We start from the raw sequence: 24229 nt of genomic DNA, 5'->3' as shown, positions 1-24229 counted from the left end.
TTAATACTAAGCCCTAGATGCCTGCTAAAGGCCATGGACAGATTTTTGCACAAGCAATTGACATGATTCTCCTTGCCTAGCATGCTTAAAACTTGAGATTGGTCCGTATAAACCCACTCTTGAAAGGAGGCCATTTAGGAAGGAAGGCATGGCATCCATCTGATATGCAGGCCAGTGATGATGGGCTACAAATGCAAATAATGGTTTGAATGTGGATGGCTGGAGCAAAAGTCCCACCATAATCCAACCAACATAATCCAAGCCAGGCTCCTGAGCAAACCCCTTGGCAACAAATCTTGTTTTGTGCTTGTCCAAGGTCCCATCCACCAAATGTTGGGTCTTGTAAATACACTTCACGCACAATCTTCCACCTTGGAGGACATGAAACCAAATCCCATGTGTCATTCCACTAAATAGAATCAAGCTCCTCTTGTATAACACGAAGCCAAGTATCCCATGCAAGAGCACCTTGAAAAGTGGTAGGCTCATGGTCCTCCAACAAACTCTGCTCATACAGCATAGTGCATGCATAGTGAATACCCATACAGCTGCCATAACTTGGTTGATGTCAGAGAACCCTTTGGTGTCACTAGAAAAGAGGCAACTCCAAACTCCTACATAAAACATTGGAACCACCAAGGGATCAAAAAGGGATGATCCTACTATAAGTGAAGTTATGAGGCCTCTAAATCATATGAAGCACATGTATCCAATAGCAGCTCCTCATGGATGGAAGGAAGATCCCCCTTTAAAGGCTGAGGAACTCCCAAAGAAAATTGAGAAACAATAGAAGCTGGAGGGGAAGGGGAACATAAGGAATAAGGAGGAAATGGTGCTTGGTGTCGAGGAGGTAGGGTGACAAATAGTTAACTTGGCAGGAAGGGGCGATCCCAAGGGTAGGGACAAGCTAAGGACGAAGATCCACCTAAATAAACACCATCGGGGGAGAAAGGCCTTCCTCCGGTTCACAAACTGAAGCACCTTTTTCCATACTGCCCCTCAAATGATCTGGCATTATAGCCCACCAAATTGATTATTCATACAACCATTGTATTTGTAATGCACTCAGATACTCCTTATAGAGTTCCTTGTACTTTATATTTTACCTTAAGAGGATTTTCTTCGAGGTGTTATTGATAGAATTTAAAAAGCCCAAACATACCTCAAGAAGTCAATCGCTAATAACATGAAATACTTTGCCTTGCTTAATGATGCATGCACATGGGGCCTCACAAACATAGTGACAAGGGTTAAGTTTGGTAACAAAGATGTGGAGAAGAATGGGGACAAGAATTGTCATCCCTTATTTCCACAAGAGGGGGCTCTTGCTAACAAATTAATCAGCTCATCAATGAGTCTAGATGTAGTTTAGTGGGTTGGGCACATAAGCATATTTTATGCATTCTCATGCCTATTTTTGTGATTTTATGCCATTATTTTACGGCCAACCAACATTTCATGATTATTTTATTGCTCGCCCACCTAATACATTTTAGGCATTATTTATTGGCTATTTATTGTTGGGCTCCCTCCTCCACATACATTCATCACTTGCTATATTCCATAGGAGGTCTTGTTGGAGAGGAGGACTCAGTGCTAGTGCCCACACATCCAATGACTCATTGTTGTCCACAATTGTCTCATTTTTGGTAGATGGATTCCATTGCCCAAGCATATCTCTGAGTTCTCTCTTTGCAATGTTGCTCTATTCTTGTGTTTTTTCTTTTCTCTATCTTCACTCTTGTTTTATGCAATTTATTACAACAGTCTTCCATGATTCCATCATTGCACCCACTTCTAACAACTCTCCATGGGAGTGGCATCAGGATGGTATGGAGACATGATTGGAATGGGATGGGAAACTAGAAAATGGCTATTCCATGTTACTATGTGTATAAATCTCTATGGAGAAGCTCCCGTAGTGTATATGCTTGTCTAGCAAACTGGTGTAGAAAACATCATACTTGGGTAAAAAAAGACATGGCAAAAAGGTCACAGTCATATCCTCCAAACAAACCTTCCTCTCTAGGGATGCAAGCTCACCTTTTACCTCCTCCATCTTGTTCATGCTATCCTTCACAATGGGTGAATCAAGAACCAAAGAGATTAAAGTAACAAGAGTCGTTCAGTGTGGGAAAGGTCGAACCTAATGGAGTGAAGATACCTCGATCCACACATTTGCTACAAAGCAAGTACATATGAGACACACAAGTGAAGTCATGGCAGCTCATGAAGAGAAAGTCCCAAAAGGTTGTCACATCTACAATGGATCCATTGCAGGGATCAACAGTGGGGCGGGAAATGGACTGGGTAACAATCCCATCAAACAAAGGTATCTAGGGTGCTCTACGCCTTGCATGACCACACAACATAGTTGGTGCCATCCAACTTCTCCTTCTTAGGAAGGTGCAATAAAACAGGAATCCATAAAGAGGGTGCCATGATAGCAAGATGGGGACCCTCGGTCTCCTGAGGATAGCAGGAGGAATGGAAACTAGAAAGAAAGTGTTCGCAAGAAGAAGGCCAGCCATAATCCACACAATATTCTATGTCATGATCTTGCCAATCTTCACAATCCTCTTGATCTGCATGATCCCATCATTCTCTACATTGATCCTCTCCATCTCAGCAGTCGTAGGCAGTCGTTAATGCTGGTCTTCATAATCACAGTTGTCACTTTGGTGGTCCTCACAGTCTCTGTCATAAAGATGTTCCACGATCCATCTTATCCTACCAATCATACCCATCTACCATAGATGTCACTCAAAAACCTGTAAAACACAAACAAACTTTTAGATGACAAGGGCCTAGAGGATGAAGACTGCCTGCTACAATGGCTGCAAAATGAAGGTGATCTATTGTAGAAGGGTAGGCATAGGCCTAAAAAATGTTTGCAACAACTCTCTATGATGTTTTTTGTTACCATTGTTGGCCCTCTTTTTTTTGGCTACACTTGCTCAAACTACTCTACTACTTTGTAACATCGATAATTCATACAATGCCTTTCCACCAAATAATATGCATACGCACCAGTGAGAATTGTATCAAACCAAATGCAAGACACATGCTACATTGGATTCTGGAAGCACGGAGCGCTACATCTGCTAATCACTATATTATAAAGGACGGTGGCAACAGCCCTACCTAACTCCAAAGCATTATGCCAAAAAAGGTTACTTACATTTGCATCAACCTAGGAGTAAGAAAGGAACCCTCACTGGATCAATCTCTCTCTCTCTCTCTCTCTCAAACTCCTCAACTCATCAATCAAAAAACTTCTACAAAAATAAGACTTCCTTCAATAGATGCTTGTGCAAAGAAACATTGGAGATATTGCATGTCAAATTCAAGAAAACATGCAATGCAAGGAATGAACCAACCATAGAAAGTGACATCCTAGAGCTACAAATATGTGGACTATGAAACTAGCAATCTAGAATGCTAATGGCACCTTGTGACTGGATCCACAAGACATCTTCGAGAGGCCAAGGGCTGAGAGCCTGGCCGTGCTATATAGATGCCACCTTATTAAAATGATCACATGATCCACCTAGCTTCATTTAATGTATTTTGCACGAGAGTCTACCTATAGAGTAATAACACAAATCAAGAGGTAGAGGGTCAAGAGCTTGGCCGTCCTATTTAGATGCCAGTCAGAAAATCGATGGTAAGTTACATCTGCTTAAGTGTAAAATTTTTAAAAAAATCTTTTGCATGACTTATTGGAGCAACTACTTGCATATAACCTTGGCAGGTTTTCTGCATTCCAGAAAGCTTTTATGGTGATTACAATGCTGATGTGTCACTGCCCAAACAAACCTTGAAAGCAAGGCAACGTCCAATTGGAACTCTCCATGCATGCTATAATCTTGCCATTCATGCCAATAATCTGATTAATGCCTCAACAGCTAGCAGTTGTCCACTTAATTTCTGTTGTTCTTAGAGCCTTGTACACATTCAACCCCATAATTTCACAAGTGATTGTCTATGTAATTTCTGTTGTTCTTCAATCGTTTTAGGTATTCAACCCCATAATTTCTTCTTGAATTTTGTGTCAGTATATGTGTGTGTGGGCATATTCACCCAGATATGTATATGTATGAGTGTATGTGCATGCAGGCATATTCACCCAGATATGTATGTGTATCTGAATATGTGTCTCTATTCATCTTTCCACTGAACTTTGTATGTCAAAGTTTGTGCATGTTGATACAATTGTCTGGCCATGCATGTCAAGGCATCCATAAAAATATCCACATACGTGCATGCACGTATGCATGACGCAAGGCCAAGTATCAAAAATGTATGTAACATTACTCAAAAGAAGGTGAGCCATCTTATTCATAGTTGTCAAGTATAAAATGTACGGTACAGTATGGTACGATAAAATATGGTACTAAATGATACCTTAAGATTTTATAATGTATGGTACAATATTAATACCAAAAAAAAAAAAAAAAAACCTGATTATTTTGGACAAAAAATAATAGAATAGATGTTTCAAATCTAAATAGTAATGCTATTAAAGTATATAAGATGAATACTTGAGGGTAACATGCCAAAACCTAATGCTGCATGTGCAACATGTGCTACTGCTACCTACAACTTACAACTACATCGATGGGAGTGGATACATCCTACATGAATGATCATACAAATAAGAGAAGTGTAGGCTTGAGAGAGCGAAGGTTGAGAGAAATTGTTTGAATCTCAAATAACCTGATCTCATGGGAGAATCATATTAGTATAAGGAACATTTAGCTCATCCCAAAGTGCAATTCGAACGGGAAAATATGCATCCATTAAGTTGGTACCTTATGGTACTAACACGTAAGGTACGGTACCTAAAGTACGGTATAGTATGAAACCTTTCAAATGTGGTACTAGTGCAACTATGATCTTATTGTCAAAATGAATTGCAACAATAACTAAAATTTTACTCTGAACTTAGGCATACAGTAGAAAGAGATGCATACCTGCCCCTTCTGTATCTTCTCATTACAAGATTTGCATGTTGCTCTTGCACTTTTAGCAGTCTCTATTGCATATTCTCCATCTGCACCAGCATGGGCAATACTAGCATTTCCTGATGCACTCTCATCTGTAGCAGAAATTTTTCCTTCAACATATTTCTGTAGTTTCATCTGATCTTCCCATCTAAGATTATCGATTCCTTCAATATCATCTGCACTGTTCAATAACAGATACCACTGATCAGTATTAGCTATGGTAAAAGTCATGCTTTGGGAAGAGGAAGAGGACAAACTGATGTCACCTACGTCTTGATTTGCCCTTGCTTCTTCAATATGCAGGAAGCATGGTGCCAAACCTGCAACATGCATTACCAGCAGCATTTTGATACAGAAACAGTGAATGCAAGTGTTAGCATTAGCTGGTTCAACCTATAATGTATGAGGCTTCCCAAAACAATATCAAGTAATGGCACACCTTTTGCAACTTATCCAAAGATAGAATTTAGTGTATTTCAGTTGTTTTAGAAACATACAAAAATCTGATTGTTCTAAGAAGTGCGCACCTTCTAGCAACCAGGTGAAATTGCACACATTCAACAACTCTTTCAGTACTATAATGGAGTTTTAAAAGTGAATCCAAGTGCATTCAATGGTTGAGACTAAACACAATATTGAGTCTTTCATGTGAAAGTGCAACAGAATTGAAAGAGAATGCAGCGCGAATAGAGGAGACTGAAAAATGCGAGAGAGAGAGAGAGAGAGAGAGAGAGAGAGAGAAGGAACATTTACGAGAAAAAAAAAGAGAGAAGGAACAAACTGACAATAGCTTGAATGAAACAAGGCTGCAACAGTCAGCCCCAACATGCAACTCAGAGTGTCAATGTGGGTGCTAGGCAAAGAAAAGGGGATGGGACAAGAATGAGGAGGCTTGGCTGAATGATGGATGAATGCAATGAGGGAGCAGGCTGCCTATAAATAGGCAAACTAAGACCACAACTGGTACACAAACTGCCCGAGCCCAAAATATGGGCACCCAAGTCAGCTCACGCACATGACCACTGTGCCAAAAACGAAATGCACTAATGTCACTTGTTGAGCTAACAAAAGAATTACAAACAGCCCCAAAAATGCTTACTTAATGAAAAGCCTAAAATGGTGCACAGTTCAACAGAGTTCTAAAATGGTCCACAATGCGAGGTCCCAAAACTTTATATACATAGGTAAGCTGCCCTCCATTCAGCCCAATCTCGTTTTTGCAAGTTTCAAGCCCTCTAGCTTCATTGCCCACACCCCATTCGCAAAGGACATCTCAGCCGAAGCAGCCAGTTGCTCTCTACATTCATCAGGCTCCTATTTCAAGCCATTACAGTTTTCATCACCCACTGCTGCTGTCCAGCCCTGATGACTGCTGCAGACCACACTGCTGCTGCCGCCAGCTGCCATGTGGCATCCAACTGCTGCATTTTCACCTACTGGTTGCCGCCCTGCTACTACAGATCTGCTTGTGTTTTCGATAGCTGGCTGTCGTGCAAGCTGCCATGTCATCACATGCAGCTGTGTTTGCTGGTTTTTCTCTCCTATGTCTGTCCGACACTGATCCAGCGCAACACACTGCTAAATGTGTTGCTGTCCAGCATCTGGAGGCTGCCTTGCCGCGTTTCGCGGTCTGTCAAGAGTACAACACACTCTTCCGCTCAATAGCTCTACCTCGGTCCTCGAGACACGAGAGTTTGGGGTATAGTTTTCATTCTACACAGTTTGTTTCCTACATGAGCATTGTATATTCAATATAGAATCATTCATTCAAATACCATTGTGTTCATTGTCTCTAAGTTACCCTAACCCTAACTATGTTCTGTTGAGTTTATGCTTTGTCGTACACTTTCATTTATGTCTCTACGTTAGGGTATTTCTTCGCATAGTATCAGAGCAAGGTTCTCTTCTGCCAAACCTCGGCCTTTGATCTAGAAGCCCTTCGTAAGAAGTGTAGTGACGGGTTAGGCATGGGGATCGAGACAGTCAGTCTTTACACGCAGTGAGACACAAAGAGAGTGAGATAGAGTAGAGTAGAGAGTGAGCACATTTTTAGGTACAATGATGAGTGTGTACCTTTAGGTTTTTAGATAGATATATATGTGTAAGTACAAGTGCTAAGGGTGTGTTCACAGTCGAGCACATTTAAAGGCACTAGGCCTTTATTCCCAATAACCTCCCACCTAAAGGCAATGTGCCTTAAGAGGAGAAAAAAACCAACTGAAATACATATATCTATCCAACTCCCATCATCTGTCATATATCTATCACAATGGAGAACAGGTAACTTTGTGATGCCAAGCTCTCCCACCAGACGTGAAAACCATAAAGCCTCCCTGCATACCTTAGTGCCAACCACATACTCTGCCTCTGTAGTAGACAATGTGTTGGGAATAAAGACCTCGTGCCTTTAAATGTGCTCGGGTGTGAACGCACCCTTAGCACTTGTGCTTACACATATATATCTATCTAAAAACCTAAAGGTACACTCGTCATTGTACCTAAAAACGTGCTCACTCTTTACACTGCTTGCTCTCGCTCTCTCTCTGTCTCTCACTGCACGTAGGACAATCTGCCACGATCGTCGTGCTCAATCGGCCCCTACAAACTAGTATCAGAGCCAATGGCTCACTCAAGCTGCTGAGAGGTGCAAGCGACATGCAGAGTCTCGTGTAACAGTCTTGTGGACTGTTGAGGAGCAGGTGAACGGGCTGTAGCAAGCGTGATGGGCTACAGGCATAGTCCATAGGCGACAGGCGATAGGCGATAGGCTAGAGACTAGAGACCAGGTAACAACGAGAGCAACTGACGAGTTTGGATTAGGCGTGTACCAGCGGGCGGGCGCTGATGAGCCCAACCAACGGGACTGTATCTTGGAGCAACGGGTGGGCGCATGACCAACAGGACGACACCTAGGTAGACGACATGACGCCTAACGTCGACGTGGGTCAACGAACCCCGTCACGTTCCAACTTTTTTCCTTTTTTTCAAAGAGAAATTCAGATTCTACCCCTTTCTTGACGGGGTTTCACGCGCGCAAGCATAAAGTCTCAGACCTATGCAAAATTGGCCCAGAAATTTGGGGCTTTTCTTGAATTTGGCAATCTCAACATAGAATTGGACAATCTGACTCAAAAATTGCAAAGTCAATGCACATTTGCCCGGAAATTTTGGGGGTTTTTTCACATTTTAGTGAAATTCTTTCCATTTCACTGAAATTAATGCACGCAAGACTTGAAAATTTTGGGGATTTGTCCACATTTGGTGCGAGCAAGTGATATCTATCTCAGAAATTGCAGGAATTTATGACATTTTGTCCCCGACATTTGGGGCTTTTAATGTACATGCCCAAATTGGGCTGAAATTAACCCAATTTCTCGACATTGAGGTACACTGGACCCCGTGCAATTTGGGGCTTTTGCATTTTGGGCAAAATTTGTGCAGCATTTGGTCATTTTATGTACATGCAGGTTGAATTCCGCGCAATTTGGACATCAACACTTGGTAAAATTTGGGGGTTTTGCTAAAATTGCTTTATTTTGGCAAAATTGGACTGCCCTATGCATGACAGAGGAAATGCAGATGTGTGTTTGATGCTTTGAGCACAAAATTTTGGGGATTTTGACCATTTGTGTCAAATTTTATGCCCGTGGGTACATGTAGAACAGAAATTGCAGCTGAAATTTTGGGATTTCTCATGTAATGTGATGCACATGCCCTTGGAACAGCTGTAATCAGTTGGATAATGATGTAGCACATGGTTTAGTGCTTCTGAAAATTTAATTACAGATCTGAAATCTATACTTCTACGTGGTCATTTCTTGCTGATTGGTACTTGTTTGTACCTTGGTCACTTGGGTGACAATTTGGGCTTGCATTTGCTAGTTTTTTTGTCACATTTGGGCTAAAAATCATGGCTGACAGCAATGACAACAATAATCTGATGCATGTAAGGAAGCTTGAAGGCGCACATAATTTTGCAGTGTGGCAAAAACAATGCTACAATATCCTGTTACAAAATAAGCAGTCAAACCCAATCAAAACCAAAGGGGCAAAGCCTACGGACATGGATCAAGACGATTGGGATTAGTTGAATGAGCTTGCATGCTCAACCATAGAGCTATCGATTTCTAATGCCTTGCTTTTCAACATTGAAGGTTTGGATTCTGCATATGCTATATGGACTAGATTGGAAGAACTGTATACACAGAAGAGTGCTGCAAGCAAAGTGTATTGGTTGAAAAAGCTTATGGATTTGCATATGAAAGAAGGTACAGCAATTTCAGCCAACTAGTTGCCTTGAAGTTCATGATAGTTTAACTCCATTTTCAGCCAGTTGGTTGCCTTGAAGTTCATGATTGATGAGGAATTTAAGGCTACTTTCTTGCTTTGCACTCTATTAGAGAGTTGGGATACATTCAGGACTGCTATGAGCAATTCTAATGTCATCCTTTTGTGTGCTAATGTAGAGAGTGCTCTACTTATGGAAGAGATGAATTGGTAGAACAATGCATCCAGTAAGTCTTCCAGTGCTTTGCATACTAGGGGTAGACCATAACAAAAGGGAAAATATGATGGCAAGGGACGCAGTAAATCACGTGGCAAACATGTTGAATGCCATCATTGTGGCAAGAAGGGTCACTTTAAACGTGACTGCTACAAATGGAAGAAAGAGAAAGGAAAAGGCAAGAAGATAGATGATAGCAAGGAAGAGAAGACAGACAGTCAACCTAAGAAGAGCAGTGTAAAAATTGAAGAGGTGAATGTAGTCACTCATGACACTGACAATGGGAGTGACGTACTCTTTGTCTCTTCACACTTTCATGCACATGCTTTACTTATAGATACAGATGATGACATGCATAATTGGATTCTTGATTCAGGTGCATGCTTTTATGTCACCCCTCATCGTGAGTGGTTTTCCACCTATACAGGGGGTCGACATGGTGTTGTCCATCTTGGGGACAACTATGCATGTGAGATTGCAGGTATTGGCAGTGTGCAATTACAGTTTCAGCATGGCTCTGTCTTTACACTTCAGCATGTACGGTATATACCTCAGCTCAAGAAGAGCTTGATTAGCACAAGGCAGCTAGATGATGGTGGTTTTCATACCACCTTTGGTGATGAAAAATGGAAGATCTGTAAGGGATCTAGGGTTATTGCCAGAGGTTGCAAGAGTAATACTTTGTATCCACTTCATGTATCTAGTATGGGTGACCATGTTGTTGCCGTGACCGAGTAGCCAAGTGTTTCTTTGTGGCATGGCCGATTGGGACACATGAGTCAAATAGGAATGAAAGTGCTTTCTCGTTTGGGTTACTTGCCTTGTCTTCGTTATGCTGATTTTGAGCATTGTGATCATTGCATTTATGGCAAACATGCACAGACGTCACATAAAAATTCTCTTTCTTTGAAATCTTCTCCTCTAGAGTTAGTACATTCGGATGTATATCAAATGCCAGGATTATCTTTAGGGGGAAATAAATATTTTGTCACCTTTGTCGATGATGCTACACGGAAAGTATGGATTTACCCTATTCGTAGCAAGGATTAAGTGCTTGATAAGTTTAAAAAATTCTTAGCATTGGCTGAAAATCAAACAGATAAGACACTTAAGTGTCTTCGCTCTGACAATGGTGGGGAATATGTATCCAAGGCCTTTCAGGCATTTTCTGACAGCAAAGGAATAAAGAGGGAGCTCATTGCCCCTCATAATTCACCCCAAAATGGAGTTGCAGAGCGTATGAATCGGACCATTCAGAATAAGGTCCGTACGATGTTGTCTCATGTTGCATTACCCTATGGTTTTTGGGCAGAGGCTGCTATGACAGTCATATACTTGATTAATCGGTCACCAAACAGGTCTTTTGGGGGGGGGGGGTCTCCCCAAGAAGCGTGGTCAAGCTCGCCACCTTCATATGCTCATCTGAAAGTGTTTGGCTGCGAGGCTTTTGTGCACATTCGTAAAGAAAAATGCAGCAAACTTGAGCCAAAGTCCTGTAAATGCATTTTCCTAGGATATGGTGACGAGGATGTAATGGGGTATAAATTGTGCGATCCCGAGAAAAGGAAAGTAGTACGCAGCAATGACATTATCTTCCGGGAAGATCGCATGCACAAACAGCCCGAAAAGACTAAGGAGGTCCGTAGGGTTGTATTCCGAGAAGAAATACCTTTTGGACAGCAAAATGTGCCCGATGTACAGCAGCAAATACCTGCTGTAAATGAACCTGTAAATGCAGGAAATGATCAGCCAGCTATTACCCATGAAAATGAGCCATTACATGTGCAAGAACAGCCAGGACAGCAAGCTGTTAATACTGATTTGCAGGCTGAAATGCCAGGACAGCATGCTGAAAATGGAAATTTGCAGGAACAGCCAGCAAACAATGACCATTGGGTTAGGAGATCATCTAGGGCTACTAGACAACCTGTAAAGTTTGTTCTTGGTGCAATTAATGTGATTGAGTATGTCATGTTGACAGACTGTGGTAAACCGTCTTGCTTCAAAGAAGCAATGGATAGACAGGACAGCAAGAAATGGTATAAAGCCATGCTGTCAGAGATGGAATCTCTTGAAAAAAATGGCACTTGGGACTTGGTGCAGTTGCCTAAAGGGCAGAAACCCCTTCCATACAAATGGGTTTAGAAGATGGTCACTTCTGGTTCCTCACCAAAGTACAAAGCAAGATTGGTTGCAAAAGGGTACAAGCAGGAGCATGGAATTGACTTTGATGAGATTTTCTCTCCTGTAGTCAAGATGACTACATTGAGAACCATTTTGGGAATGGTTGCAATTGAGGATATGGAGCTCATACAGATGGATGTAAAGACTACGTTTTTACATGGTGATCTGCATGAAGACATATATATGCAGCAACCTGAAGGGTTTGTTGAACGAGGGAAGGAAAAAATGGTATGTAAACTCAAAAGGAGTTTATATGGGCTGAAACAAGCACCAAGAGAATGGTATCATAAGTTTGATACATTCATGCAATCCCAAGGCTTTCATAGAAGTCAAGTGGATCATTGCTTGTACACCAAGAAGGCAGCAGATGGCACCTTGATTATCTTGGTTTTGTATGTTGATGACATGCTAATTGCTGGCAGGGATACTCGTGCCTTGGACTCACTAAAGCAAAGTCTTCATGGCAGCTTTGACATAAAGGACCTTGGTGATGCAAATCACATTCTTGGCATGCGAATACTCAGAGAAAGATCGAAAGGCTTACACTATCTATCTCAGCAAAAGTATATCTCCAAAGTTTTGCAGCGTTTCAATATGGAGGGGGGAAAAACAATTGGGGTTCCATTACCTCCATATGTGAAACTTAGTGCAGAGGACAACCCTACATCTAATGATGAGAAGGCTGAAATGGCCAAGATACCATATGCTTCAGTTGTTGGCAATTTGATGTATGCTATGGTTGCTACACATCCTGACATTGCCTTTATAGTGGGAGTGGTTAGCAGATACATGGCAACCCCTAGCAAGAAGCATTGGGATGCAATGAAAGGTATTAGGAGATTCCTCAAAGGCACAAAGGAGTTGTGCATCTGCTTTGGAAAGTAGAAGGCATCTGTTGTTGGCTTTATTGATGCAGACTATGCTGGTCATGCGGACTGCAGGAAGTCCACTTCTGGATATGTGTTCACTTTCACAGGAGGAGTAGTCTCTTGGATCACCAGGCTACAAAAGTGTGTTGCCTTGTCTACTACAGAGGTAGAGTATGTGGCTGCCACTGAGGCATACAAGGAGGCTTTATCACGTCTGGTGGGAGAGCTTGGCATCACAAAGTTACCCGTTCTCTATTGTGATAGTCAGAGTGCTATCATGCTAGCACGGAATCCTGTCTTTCATGCAAAGACAAAGCACATACAAGTGAAGTACCACTTCATTAGAGATGTACTTGACAACAAAAGCCTTGAGCTTGTTAAACTGCATACAAAACCAAGATAATCAGGCTGCCATCTACTACCTTCTTGGTGTACAAGCAATGATCCACTTGACTTCTATGAAAGCCTTGGGACTGCATGAATGTATCAAACTTATGATACCATTCTCTTGGTGCTTGTTTCAGCCCATACTCCTTTTGAGTTTACATACCATCTTCTCTTTCCCTTTTTCCACAAACCCTTCAGGTTGCTACATGTATATGTCTTCATACAGATCACCATGTAAAAACACAGTCTTTACATCCATCTGCATGAACAAAATGGTTCTCAATGTAGCCAATGTAGCCAATGTAGCCATCTTGACTAAGGAGAGAAAATCTCATCAAAGTCAATTCCATGCTCTTGCTTGTACCCCTTTGCAACCCATCTTGCTTTGTACTTTGGTGAGGAACCAGAAGTGACCATCTTGTAAACCCATTTGCATGGAAGTGTTTTCTACCCCTTAGGCAACTGCACCAAGTCCCAAGTGCCATTTTTCTCAAGAGATTCCATCTCTGACAACATGGCTTTATACCATTTCTTGTTATCTTGTCTGTCCATTGCTTCCTTGAAGCAAGACAATTCACCACAGTCTGTCAACATGACATAATCAGCCACACTATTTGCACTAGGAACAAATCTGTCAGGTTGTCTAGTAGCCCTAGACAATCTCCTAACCCAATGGTCATTGTTTGCTGGCTGTTCTTGCAAATTTCCATTTTCCCAATGCTATCTTGGCATTTCAGCCTGCAAATCAGCATTAACAGCTTGTTGTCCTGGCTCTTCCTGACATGTAATGGCTCATTATCATGGGCAATAGCTGGCTGATCATTTTCAGCATCATTTCCTGCATTTACAGGTTCATTTACAGCAGGTATTTGCTGCTGTACAACAGGCACATTTTGCTGTCCAAAATGTATTTTTTCCTGAAATACAACCCTACGGACCTCCTCAGTCTTTTTGGGCTGTTTGTCCATACGATCTTCCCGAAAGATAACGTCATTGCTGCATACTACTTTCCTTTTCTCGGGATCCCACAATTTATACCCCATTTCACCCTCGTCACCATATCCTAGGAAAATGCATTTACAGAACTTTGGCTCAAGTTCGCTACACTTTTCTTTACGAATATGCACAAAAGCCTCGCAGCCAAACACTTTCAGATGAGCATATGAAGGTGGCTTGCCCGATCACGCTTCTTGGGGAACCCATACCTTGCTACGAATAGGATAAACCCATACCTTTTGTGTAGCATCATTGCTACGAATAGGATAAACCCATACCTTCCGTGTAGCATCATTGACAAAGGTGACAAAATATTTCTTTTCCCCTAAAGATAATCCTAGCATTTCACATACATCTGAATGTACTAACTCTAGAGAAGAAGATTTCAAAGAAAGAGATTTTTTATGAGACGATTGTGCATGTTTTCCATGAATACAATGATCACAGTGCTCAAAATCAACAACGAGCAACCACTTTCATTCATGTTTGACTCATGTGTCCCAATCGGCCATGCCACAAAGAAACACTTGGTTGCTCAGTCACGGCAACAACATGGTCACGCACACTAGATACATGAAGTGGATACAAAGTATCACTCTTGCAACCTCTAGCAATAACCCTATATCCCTTACAAATCTTCCATTTTCCATCGGTATGAAAACCATCATCATCTAGCTATCCTGTGTTAATCAAGCTTTTCTTGAGCTGCGGTACATACCGTACATACTAAAGTGTCAAGACAGAGCCATGTTGAAACTGTAACTGCACACTACCAATACCTGCAATCTCACATGCATAGTTGTCCCCAAGATGAACAACACCATGTCGGCCCCCTATATAGGCGGAGAACCACTCACGATGATGGGTGACATGAAAGGAAGCACCTAAATCCAGAATCCAGGTATGCATGTCATAATCTGTATCTGCAAGTAAAGCATGTGCATCAAGTGTGAAGAGACAGAGAGTATGTCACTCCCACTATCATTGTCATGAGTGACTACATTCACCTCTTCAATTTTTACATTGCTCTTCTTAGGCTGACTGTCCTTCTTCTCTTCCTTGCTACCATCTGTCTTCTTGCCCTTTCCTTTCTCTTTCTTCCATTTGTAGCAGTCACGTTTAAAGTGACCCTTCTTGCCACAATGATGGCATTCAACATGTTTGCCACGTGATTTACTGCGTCCCTTGCCATCATATTTTCCCTTTTGTTATGGTCTACCCCTAGTATGCAAAGCACTGGAAGACTTACTGGATGCATTGTTCTACCAATTCATCTCTTCCATAAGTAGAGCACTCTCTACATTAGCACACAAAAGGATGACATTAGAATTGCTCATAGCAGTCCTGAATGTATCCCAACTCTCTAATAGAGTGCAAAGCAAGAAAGTAGCCTTAAATTCCTCATCAATCATGAACTTCAAGGCAACCAACTGGCTGAAAATGGAGTTAAACTCCCCAAGTGAGTAGGCATTGTTGTACCCTTTTTCATGTGCAAATCCATAAGCTTTTTCAACCAATACACTTTGCTTGCAGCACTCTTCTAAGCATACAGTTCTTCCAATCTAGTCCATATAGCATATGCAGAATCCAAACCTTTAATGTTGAAGAGCAAGGCATCAGAAATCGAGAGCTCTATGGTTAAGCGTGCAAGCTTATTCAACTCATCCCAATCGTCCGGTTCCATGTCCGCAGGCTTTGCCCCTTTGGTTTTGATCGGCTTTGCCTGCTTCTTTTGCAACAAGATATTGTAGCACTACTTTTGCCAAACTACAAAGTTATGTGTGCCTTCAAGCTTCTTTATGTGCATCAAATTACTGCTGTCATTGCTGCCAGCCATGATTCAAAGCCCAAATGTGACCAAAAAATCAGCAAATGCAAGCCCAAACTGTCACCCAAGTGACCGAGGTACAAAACAAGTGCCAACCGGCAATAAATAACCACGTAGAAGCACAGATTTCAGATGTGTAATTAAATTTTCAGAAGCACCAAACCATGTGCTACAACATTCCACAACTGATTACAGCTGTTCCAAGGTGCATCAATGTTGAGAAATTGGGTAGATTTCAGCCCAATTTGTGCATGTACATGAAAAGCCCCAAATGTCAAGGACAAAATGTCACAAATTCCTGCAATTTTTGAGACAAATTTGATTGTCCTGCATAAAATTCGCCAAATCTCGAAAAAGCCCTAAATTTTATGGGTCCAATGTTGAGAAATTTCACTCGGATGAGCAAAATGTCAATAATTGCGGCAAAATTCCCAATTCAAATGTGCACAATGTCTACAATTTCTGACACAGATGCCTCAATTTTGCATGAACAGTACTCAGTCTGGGGAAGCTCTAAATTTCTAGTCCAAATTTGCACAAATCTGACCGTTTGTGCTTGCACACGCAAACCCTGGTTAGAGGAAGGAGTTTGAAAAAAAAGATTTTTTGAAGAAAAAAAATTTGGATGACGGGTCCGTTGACCCGTCAGGCCTGTCCTCGCCCCGCTGGTCCCGTCACGCACCAACTGCTGCCCACTGGCCGCTTCTGCCGTCAGCGCTGCAATCGTTCGCCGCTTGTAACGCCCTGGCTACCATCACGTCCACTATTCGTCAGATGCCACACTGCAACGCTTGCTTCCTGCTAGTCACCCACTGATCATTCGTCAGCTGCAGTCACTTCACCTGCTCCCTGCTAGTCGCTCTGATTGCTCTTCAGTTGCAGTTGCTTTTGCACCAGTCGACTGCTGATTGCTGCTCGTTGAGTCCACCCTGACCTACTGTGGTCCACGCTGGAGCCTTTTGTAGCTCACGACTTGCTCGCCTGTCCTATTCAAGCTCCGAGAGTTATGAACGCCTCAACCACAGCTCTAATACCAATTTGTAGTGATGGGTTAGGTACGGAGATCGAGACAAACAGTCTTTACACGGAGTGAGAGACAGAGAGAGTGAGATAAAGCAGAGTAGAGAATGAGCACTTTTTTAGGTACAATGATGAATGTGTACCTTTAGGTTTTTAGATAGATATATATGTGTAAGTACAAGTGCTAAGGGTGTGTTCACACCCGAGCACATTCAAAAGCATGAGGCCTTTATTCCCAACAAGAAGCAAGAACAACAAGAGGGCAAGATGACTTCGAACACATCTTCACCACATCATCATGATGCTCCCAAGCCTAGCACATTGAGACACAAGACGGAGTGGGCTTCACAACTTACTCCTCCTTCTAACATGGCCGGAGAGTTTTCAAACTACCATGGAATCCATAGATCATACAATATCTCACAAGCCAAATATGATCTCATCCTCATGTATCGAGCTCAACAACAAATTGAAGGTAAATTTGAGTTTTCCCCTTTAGATTCAGTGCACCGGTCTAATGATTTTAAAGAAAGGACAGAAGCTCCACAACGGATTGGCCATCTTGACATGGAAACTCGCATGGAGTACAAACCATTTCCCTCTCTACCACCACCATCTCCATCCTTATCACTTTCATCTTTTTCACACACATTTACTCCTATGTCACGTACACATGTGTCAGAAGTGGTGCAACAATGGAAGCGTAAACATAAGCTGTAATAAACTGCTGAAACACAAGGCAAAAGAGAAAGGGAAAGAAATAACACAATACAAATGAGAACTCAGATGTATGCTCGGGAAATGGAATTCATATACCAAGACATGAGATAGTACAGAAGCAATGTGAGTCACCGGCTATGGAGACACTGGCACATGCTCCTCTCTCCAAGGACTGTCCAGTGATAAATGAATGTGGAACCACGGATACCCACAACAATGTCCACCAAAGTAGAACCACGGATACCCAAGTACACACAACAATGTCCACCAGAGTAGAACCACGGATACCCAAGTAGTGGGTGCACAAGCCACCACCAAGGTGCCTTGGAGAGAACCTGATATCAATGTCGATCGTACCAGCTCCTGAAGATGGAGAAGATCATAGCAGCTCTTAATGTCTGTCAACAATGCCCCTAATGTAGCCTACGTGGCCATCCTGGCACCAATGCCGCAGCGAATAAATGACCATGAATTCCCCTTCTTTGGCTAGATCGCCAAAGTGTCCCCTCATGTAAGGTCTAGACAAAAGCCATCCACTCTCTGTCAAATAACCAACCCATCATGAACCCGGATGTCAATCCTAGCTCCAGGATTTGTACCTGCCAGACTTTGGTCGATGCCTCAGGGATGTCCCTCTCTGGATCTTGTGCATCTGTATAGAAATATAGATGAGAAACGGCTGCCCCATCTCACCACCCTCTCATACTCCGTCTGTGGCACTGGAGAGTTGTGAGGGATGACCTCAACACCACCACTAGAAAGTAGCTGAGGAAGGGGCCACTAAGCCCTTCCCACGACAAAAGAAGAGGATCCCTTCCGCACCTAGGACTTCGCCTTAGCTGGAGGATCGGAATCGAAATCTGAGGCAAATGATGACTTGCCGGAGAAGTCCACATCCCACTGTATCTTCTGCTCCTTTTTCTTCCTACAAGCCGCTAACTCTATGCAATCCTGCGGTAAATGACCTTTCTTGCCACAATGGTAACACTGGGCCTTCGACTTCTTTGTTTTCAAACCCTTCTCTGAAGCTGCAAAAGCATGACTGGAATCTCCATGTAGCGTATCAGCAATGGATGTGCACGGAGGAGCCATCTGGAAAGGATGTAGAACAGAAGTAGAGAAAAGAAGGTATTTGGAGAGGGAACACAGCCAAATCACGAGCACAGACTGCAAAAAGCAAGAGTTCACATACAGTATAACCCAAAATCGGATCAAAAGAAGCCAAAATTTGCTGCACAAAGTCAAAAAATCAATTCAAATCTGCCAAAAACAGCAAAAACGGCTTGTTCTGCCAATCACCCAGCCCAAAATAGTGCTGAAAACAACAAAACGCACGCTGCACACTGCATAAACAGGTGTAGGGAACTGTCGCTAGCAACCAGATGATGAAAACACAAGCAGCAAGAGGTGTTGGACAGCAGGTGATGGCAAATCTGCAGAAAACGCAGGTCAAACAGGTCGCGTGTATGGAGCAACAGCCGCCTGATTAGCAAGGGTGAAAACAATCCAAAAATCAATAAGAAAACATAACAGAAACACAAATCCTGAAAACTGATACCATGTCAGAAGTGGTGCAGCAATGGAAGCGTAAACATAAGCTGTAATAAACTACTGAAACACAAGACAAGAGAAAGGGAAAGAAAGAACACAATACACATGAGAACTCAGATGTATGCTCGCGAAACGGAATCCATATACCAAGACATAAGATAGTACAGAAGCAATGTGAGTCACCAACTGTGGAGACACTAGCACATGCTCCCTCTCTCCAAGGACTATCCAATGATGAATGAATATGTGGAGGAGGGAGCCAAACAATATATAGGACAAATAAATGCCCAAAATATGAATGGTTGGCCAGCATTAAATGCTGGCCGACTCGCTGCAAATAATGCCAATCCACAATAAATAATGGCAAATAAAATGCCTAAATAATCCAAACTCAACCATGAGCTGACTAATTTGCTAACAACATGCTACTATTACTCAATATTTTGAGTTATCTTTCTCTTTTTCACAAGATATTGGTGATGCTCAAGATGAAGGAACTCTTTATATGAAGTATTGGTCCATAAGCCTTAAAGAAAACAGATTTTTCTTTTTGAAACTCAAGAAAAGGTAAATAAAAATTACAAGAATCTATGGTGAGTACTCCTCCATCTTTTCCTTCTACATTTATATCTCATGGTCAATTTGATTTTGGTGATTCATCTTTTCTATCATTGCATTTAATGGACAAAAAAACCTAATGCATTTCTCACACCTACACAAATGACAAATCCATTTAATCTCCCACCCACTAGTTCTGTTGCACCATCCTTTCAACCTCCATTAAGTGCACCTAACATATCTTCACACATCACACTGGGGGGGTCCTTCACCCTTAGACACCTTTTACGACCTCATCTTTCCAAGTGGCGTCTCCATGATGGAGATTCATCCTCCCATCCCCATACTTTCAGGTTTTTCACAGCTTGGGAATGCCACCCACAACCCTCACAGAGTGTGCATCAATTGGTACCACAATTTGCCTCCATGGCATTACCTAGTGGGCCTTTTCGTCATTTTGTTGTGGCCCAACCAATCGTTGGACAATGCTTACGTGTTTCGGTACCTCCAATTCCACCAACACTTTATAGAAACGTTCATATTCCAATGTCTTTGCATCATGCCCATTGGACATTATCAACCTATTTTTGCCTACCAACCTTCCCCTCCCACTTATCCCTCTCCACTACCTTCTTATTCCACTTATCCGACATCTCATGGTTCTTCCTCCTCATCAACCACACATGCCTTTAATGATAAGACTTGTTTTAATGGATCGAACTTCATGAATTGAGATATTGCACTCTCTTGAGAAAGCTACTCTCCTTTTACTCTATTAATATGGCTATCAATAAATGTTTACATTTGTTGTAAAGTTACATTGGTAAAATTTGTAGTAATATGTATACTCCATTTGCAAAATGAGGTAGCTGTTCTATAGAGCTTGTGGCAATGATAAGAAATGTATTTGATAGCATTCAACCTTGTGGTAGCTAGAAGTAGATCCTTTTGATGGTGTGATGACGATGGGAAGAAAATACAAAAAGAAATATTTCACCTTAGTTTCTTAGAAATTTGGGATGCTTGTAAAGCTTGTTAACTCACAAAATAGTACCATACTCCATTCTCTCAACAATCTACACATAGAGCTAAGGTGCCTTTTGGATTGATTTATATTTATCTTTGTAGTGCGACATCCACCACTACTTTAAACAACCCATTGTACTTTTTCTTAATTGTGGATGATCATTCTTGTCACATTCATATATTTTTCTGCTTGGGTATTACTAGTCCTTTTGTATATCAACTGTTTCAAAGACATATTAGCTCAATGATTCCAAATAAACTTTATGCTTGTGTACTTCAAAAGGCAATTTGTATTATTTAAGTATTTCAAAATATGATTAAATGTCTATCTTTCTATTTAAGAATTGAAAGTTTAGTCAAGCGGTCACATTAACTAAAAAGCTCAAATGACTAAGACTTTTACACTCAAATAGTCACATTGACTAGAAGCCCATAGAATAGGTGATTTAAGATAGTGAAACCAGGTGCTCATTATCAAAGAAACAAACCATGAAGCAATGAACCTATATAATGAAGCTTCCCAGAAGCTAAATTTGGCCACTCCTAAAATTTAAAAAGCTACTATTTTTTTAGGTTGTTCAAATGAAAATTATGTTTACATCAAAGGCTCCGGAATTTCACAAGGAACAATTTTTTCTTCGACAATGATCTCTAATTCTTAACTATTTGAGAAATTTTATAGTAAAAGGTTTTCAAGCTTCTTTCTCTAGATAGATTGGGAAAACAACAAAGGGGCGTCAATGGTTGTAAACAAGCGTCAGTAGCTTTCCGTTCTCGAATTACAAGGTGTGCATATGTGATTTTATAAGTAAGTAGACTTCCTCTCAATTTTATGATGCATATTGGTTTCCTATGGTTGAAATTGGTTTTTAGTGTTTGAAAATGATTCATTCTATCAAAAATGTCAACATGAATAGCAAGTCTTAATCGTTTATACCCGTTACATAAAAGATGTGAAATACGTAAAAGTGTGATTTTATGCTAAATCGTCAATTTTATGAGTTCCATCATGGCAAATTGTGTTCCGATTAAGAGAAACAGCAAATACTTATCATTTATAACCTCTACTTTCCACTTTTAAGCACCTAAGTCCCACACCTATGTATTGGAGGTCTCTCTCTTCATTTGAAATAAACTCTCATATTGAAATTCCAGCCACATGCTTTATACTCTTCTATCTCTCTCTCATCCAAGAAACACTTTTTACTTAGCTTGATCTAATCCAATCACTAAAGAAAAAAATCAACTTGCTGCTAAACTCTAATTTTCAAAATTGCACAATAAATCAGCTCTTTTGTATATGATTCAGACACTTGATGCCCGTGGTTTTATTTCAATAAATTCCTGTAAAGGGGGAGGGATCGGTTCTTCTCTCACTGTGGTGTCAACTCCTCTCTCTCTCTCTCTCTCTCTCTCTCTCTCTCTCCTAATTTTCATGGTGAAAATTAATCAAGTTGATTAAGTTCATAAGTATTGTCATTCTCACGTGCTTCCCGGCACTTACATTGGTATCATAGCAAGGACTTCTTCTTTGCAATAACTTTTTTGGGTGGCAATCTTTGGGCCCAACTTTCTCACCATGTCAAGAGGCAAAGAGGAGAATTTTAGTGAACCACCAAAAGACTCCCGACACTCTATATGTATATACTTTTCTGATTATAAGAAGATACAAAGAGCTAGAAACCATTCCAAAAATTCAAGCTTTGATGGATGCCAGGGCTAAAGCGAAGATCTTTAAAGATTTTCTTACCAAGAAGGTTCTTGAGACAAATGGTATTACGGCTGTGAAGACCTATCTCAACATAAAAGGTATCAATGTTATTCATGCAGTCTATGAAAGGTAACACATCACCTATCATACAAGGATCCACCTAAGTGGTAACTTCAAAGTCTCATTATACACAAATCGCTTCTTCTTGTCCCAAGAATCCCTCCACGAAGAAAAGCAAGGATAAAGTCAAAGAACCAACCATTTCCATAGTAGCTAAATCTCCAAAGATGCTTTTAGCAAAGGAAAACGATACTAAAAGAGACTTCAAGGCTGGAGAAAAGAGCATCAAGTTTGATGTTTTCTATAGTAATAGAGATTATCAAAAAGTTGTCTTTTACTAGACAATTTGATATTGCTTTTGGTGGTGAAGATTATACAAAAAAATCAAAAATAAAATTTATTAAAATTCATCTAAAAAATGCCGCTTTGAATTGGTGGCTCAAAGTTCTTCAAGAGAAAAAGGAGCCTAAGTCTTGGAAAGATTTTAAGAAGATGTTCCAACAAGAAGTTTCTGCCTTCATCCTTTGAAGCCAATGTGCAATAAGAATGGAATGAGCTGAAGCAAAGACATGGAGACAATGTTCAAACATATATCGACAGGTTTGCAGTTGTCTCTCTTCAATTTACATCTCTTAATGAAGTTCCATTCAATATGGAGATGAGAAAGTTTATCCATGGATTACATCCAAAAGTACAGCGAGCTCTCAAAATGACAAAGCCTGATACTTTGGAAGCAGTCCAAGATGCGGCCATAGAAGCTGAAGAACTATATATGCCATGGATACTTGGTAAAGCCTCAAAAGAAGAACCACAAAGGAAAAAGACCAAGATGTTTGACCAAAAGAAGTCAGATACACAAAAATCAAAGTATAAGGATGGAGATACATCACCTTTGCCATCCAAAAGAAAGCTAGCATATCAATAGTTGGCAAAATATACAAGAGAATGACAATGTTTCTCTTGTGGAGAAAAAGAACACATGGCTTATCAATATCCTAATAAGGCAAAGAAGGAAAACCAGCCCCAAAAGATACCTCAAACAAATGTTGTACCTAAGGAATCCTTGCAACACGATGAAACTCCATCAAGGAAAAGGAAGCCTTTTATGGCTTGGGGTAAGATTGCTAATCAGCCTATTCTCGTTCATTTTGATACAAAAGCTACATATTATTATATCCATCCTCGAATTGTCCAAACTCTACATCTACCAAAAGAGAGGTTTGAAATATCAAAAATATTGAGTACTGCTTTTCAAGGAATGGAGTTTGAAGTTACTCCCATTCTTGTGAAATTACAAATTAAGATAGGAGATTATGTAGGTCATGAGAGTTTTGTCATGGGAAATCTTGGTCATTATCATGTTATATTAAGAATACCTTGGCATTGAAGAATAGATCCAACCATTGATTGGAATCAAAATAAGTTTAGATTGTCTTTCAAGGATAGAAATGTATCTTTTAATGTAAGAGTGAAAGGAAACTCTATTCCCATCTTATCCCACATAAAAATTTGTAAAGTAATGAAAAAGTTTATTTCCTCGTATTTGATTTTTGTCAAAGATTCTAATAAAGAGTCTATAATTGAAGAGTCCATCTCAGATATGAATGAGTACCGAATGAGGTTCTTAAAGGAATATAAAGATTGTTTTTTAGACACTTTATCTAACGAGTTACCACTAGAGAGACTAAAAGATAATCACATTGATCTCATTCTTGGAAGCTCAACTCCAAATAGACAACCCTATTGTGTGAGTCCAACACAACAAGAGGAGATTATGAAAAAGGTAAATGAGCTTTTGAAAAAAGA

General features: G+C 40.8%; 1 protein-coding gene across 1 annotated transcript in view; it reads right to left on the bottom strand.

Annotated features, from left to right (window-relative positions):
• Positions 1–24229, bottom strand: part of PARP1 (poly(ADP-ribose) polymerase 2) — a 98522-nt gene that overhangs the window by 57046 nt on the left and 17247 nt on the right. Inside the window, exons 2-3 of the mRNA XM_087684645.1 lie at positions 5280–5329; positions 4977–5190 (exon numbers count right to left, since the gene is read on the bottom strand). Of these exons, the coding sequence (XP_087540771.1) occupies positions 4977–5190; positions 5280–5329 (264 nt within the window). The remainder of the gene's footprint in view (positions 1–4976; positions 5191–5279; positions 5330–24229) is intronic.

Source organism: Lygodium microphyllum, chromosome 9, assembly GCF_053477565.2.
Source record: "Lygodium microphyllum isolate KBCC chromosome 9, Lygodium_microphyllum_v1.1.10, whole genome shotgun sequence".
NCBI lineage: Eukaryota > Viridiplantae > Streptophyta > Polypodiopsida > Schizaeales > Lygodiaceae > Lygodium > Lygodium microphyllum.
Note: the sequence above shows the minus strand (reverse complement) of the source record. Positions and strands in the feature narration are given on the sequence as shown.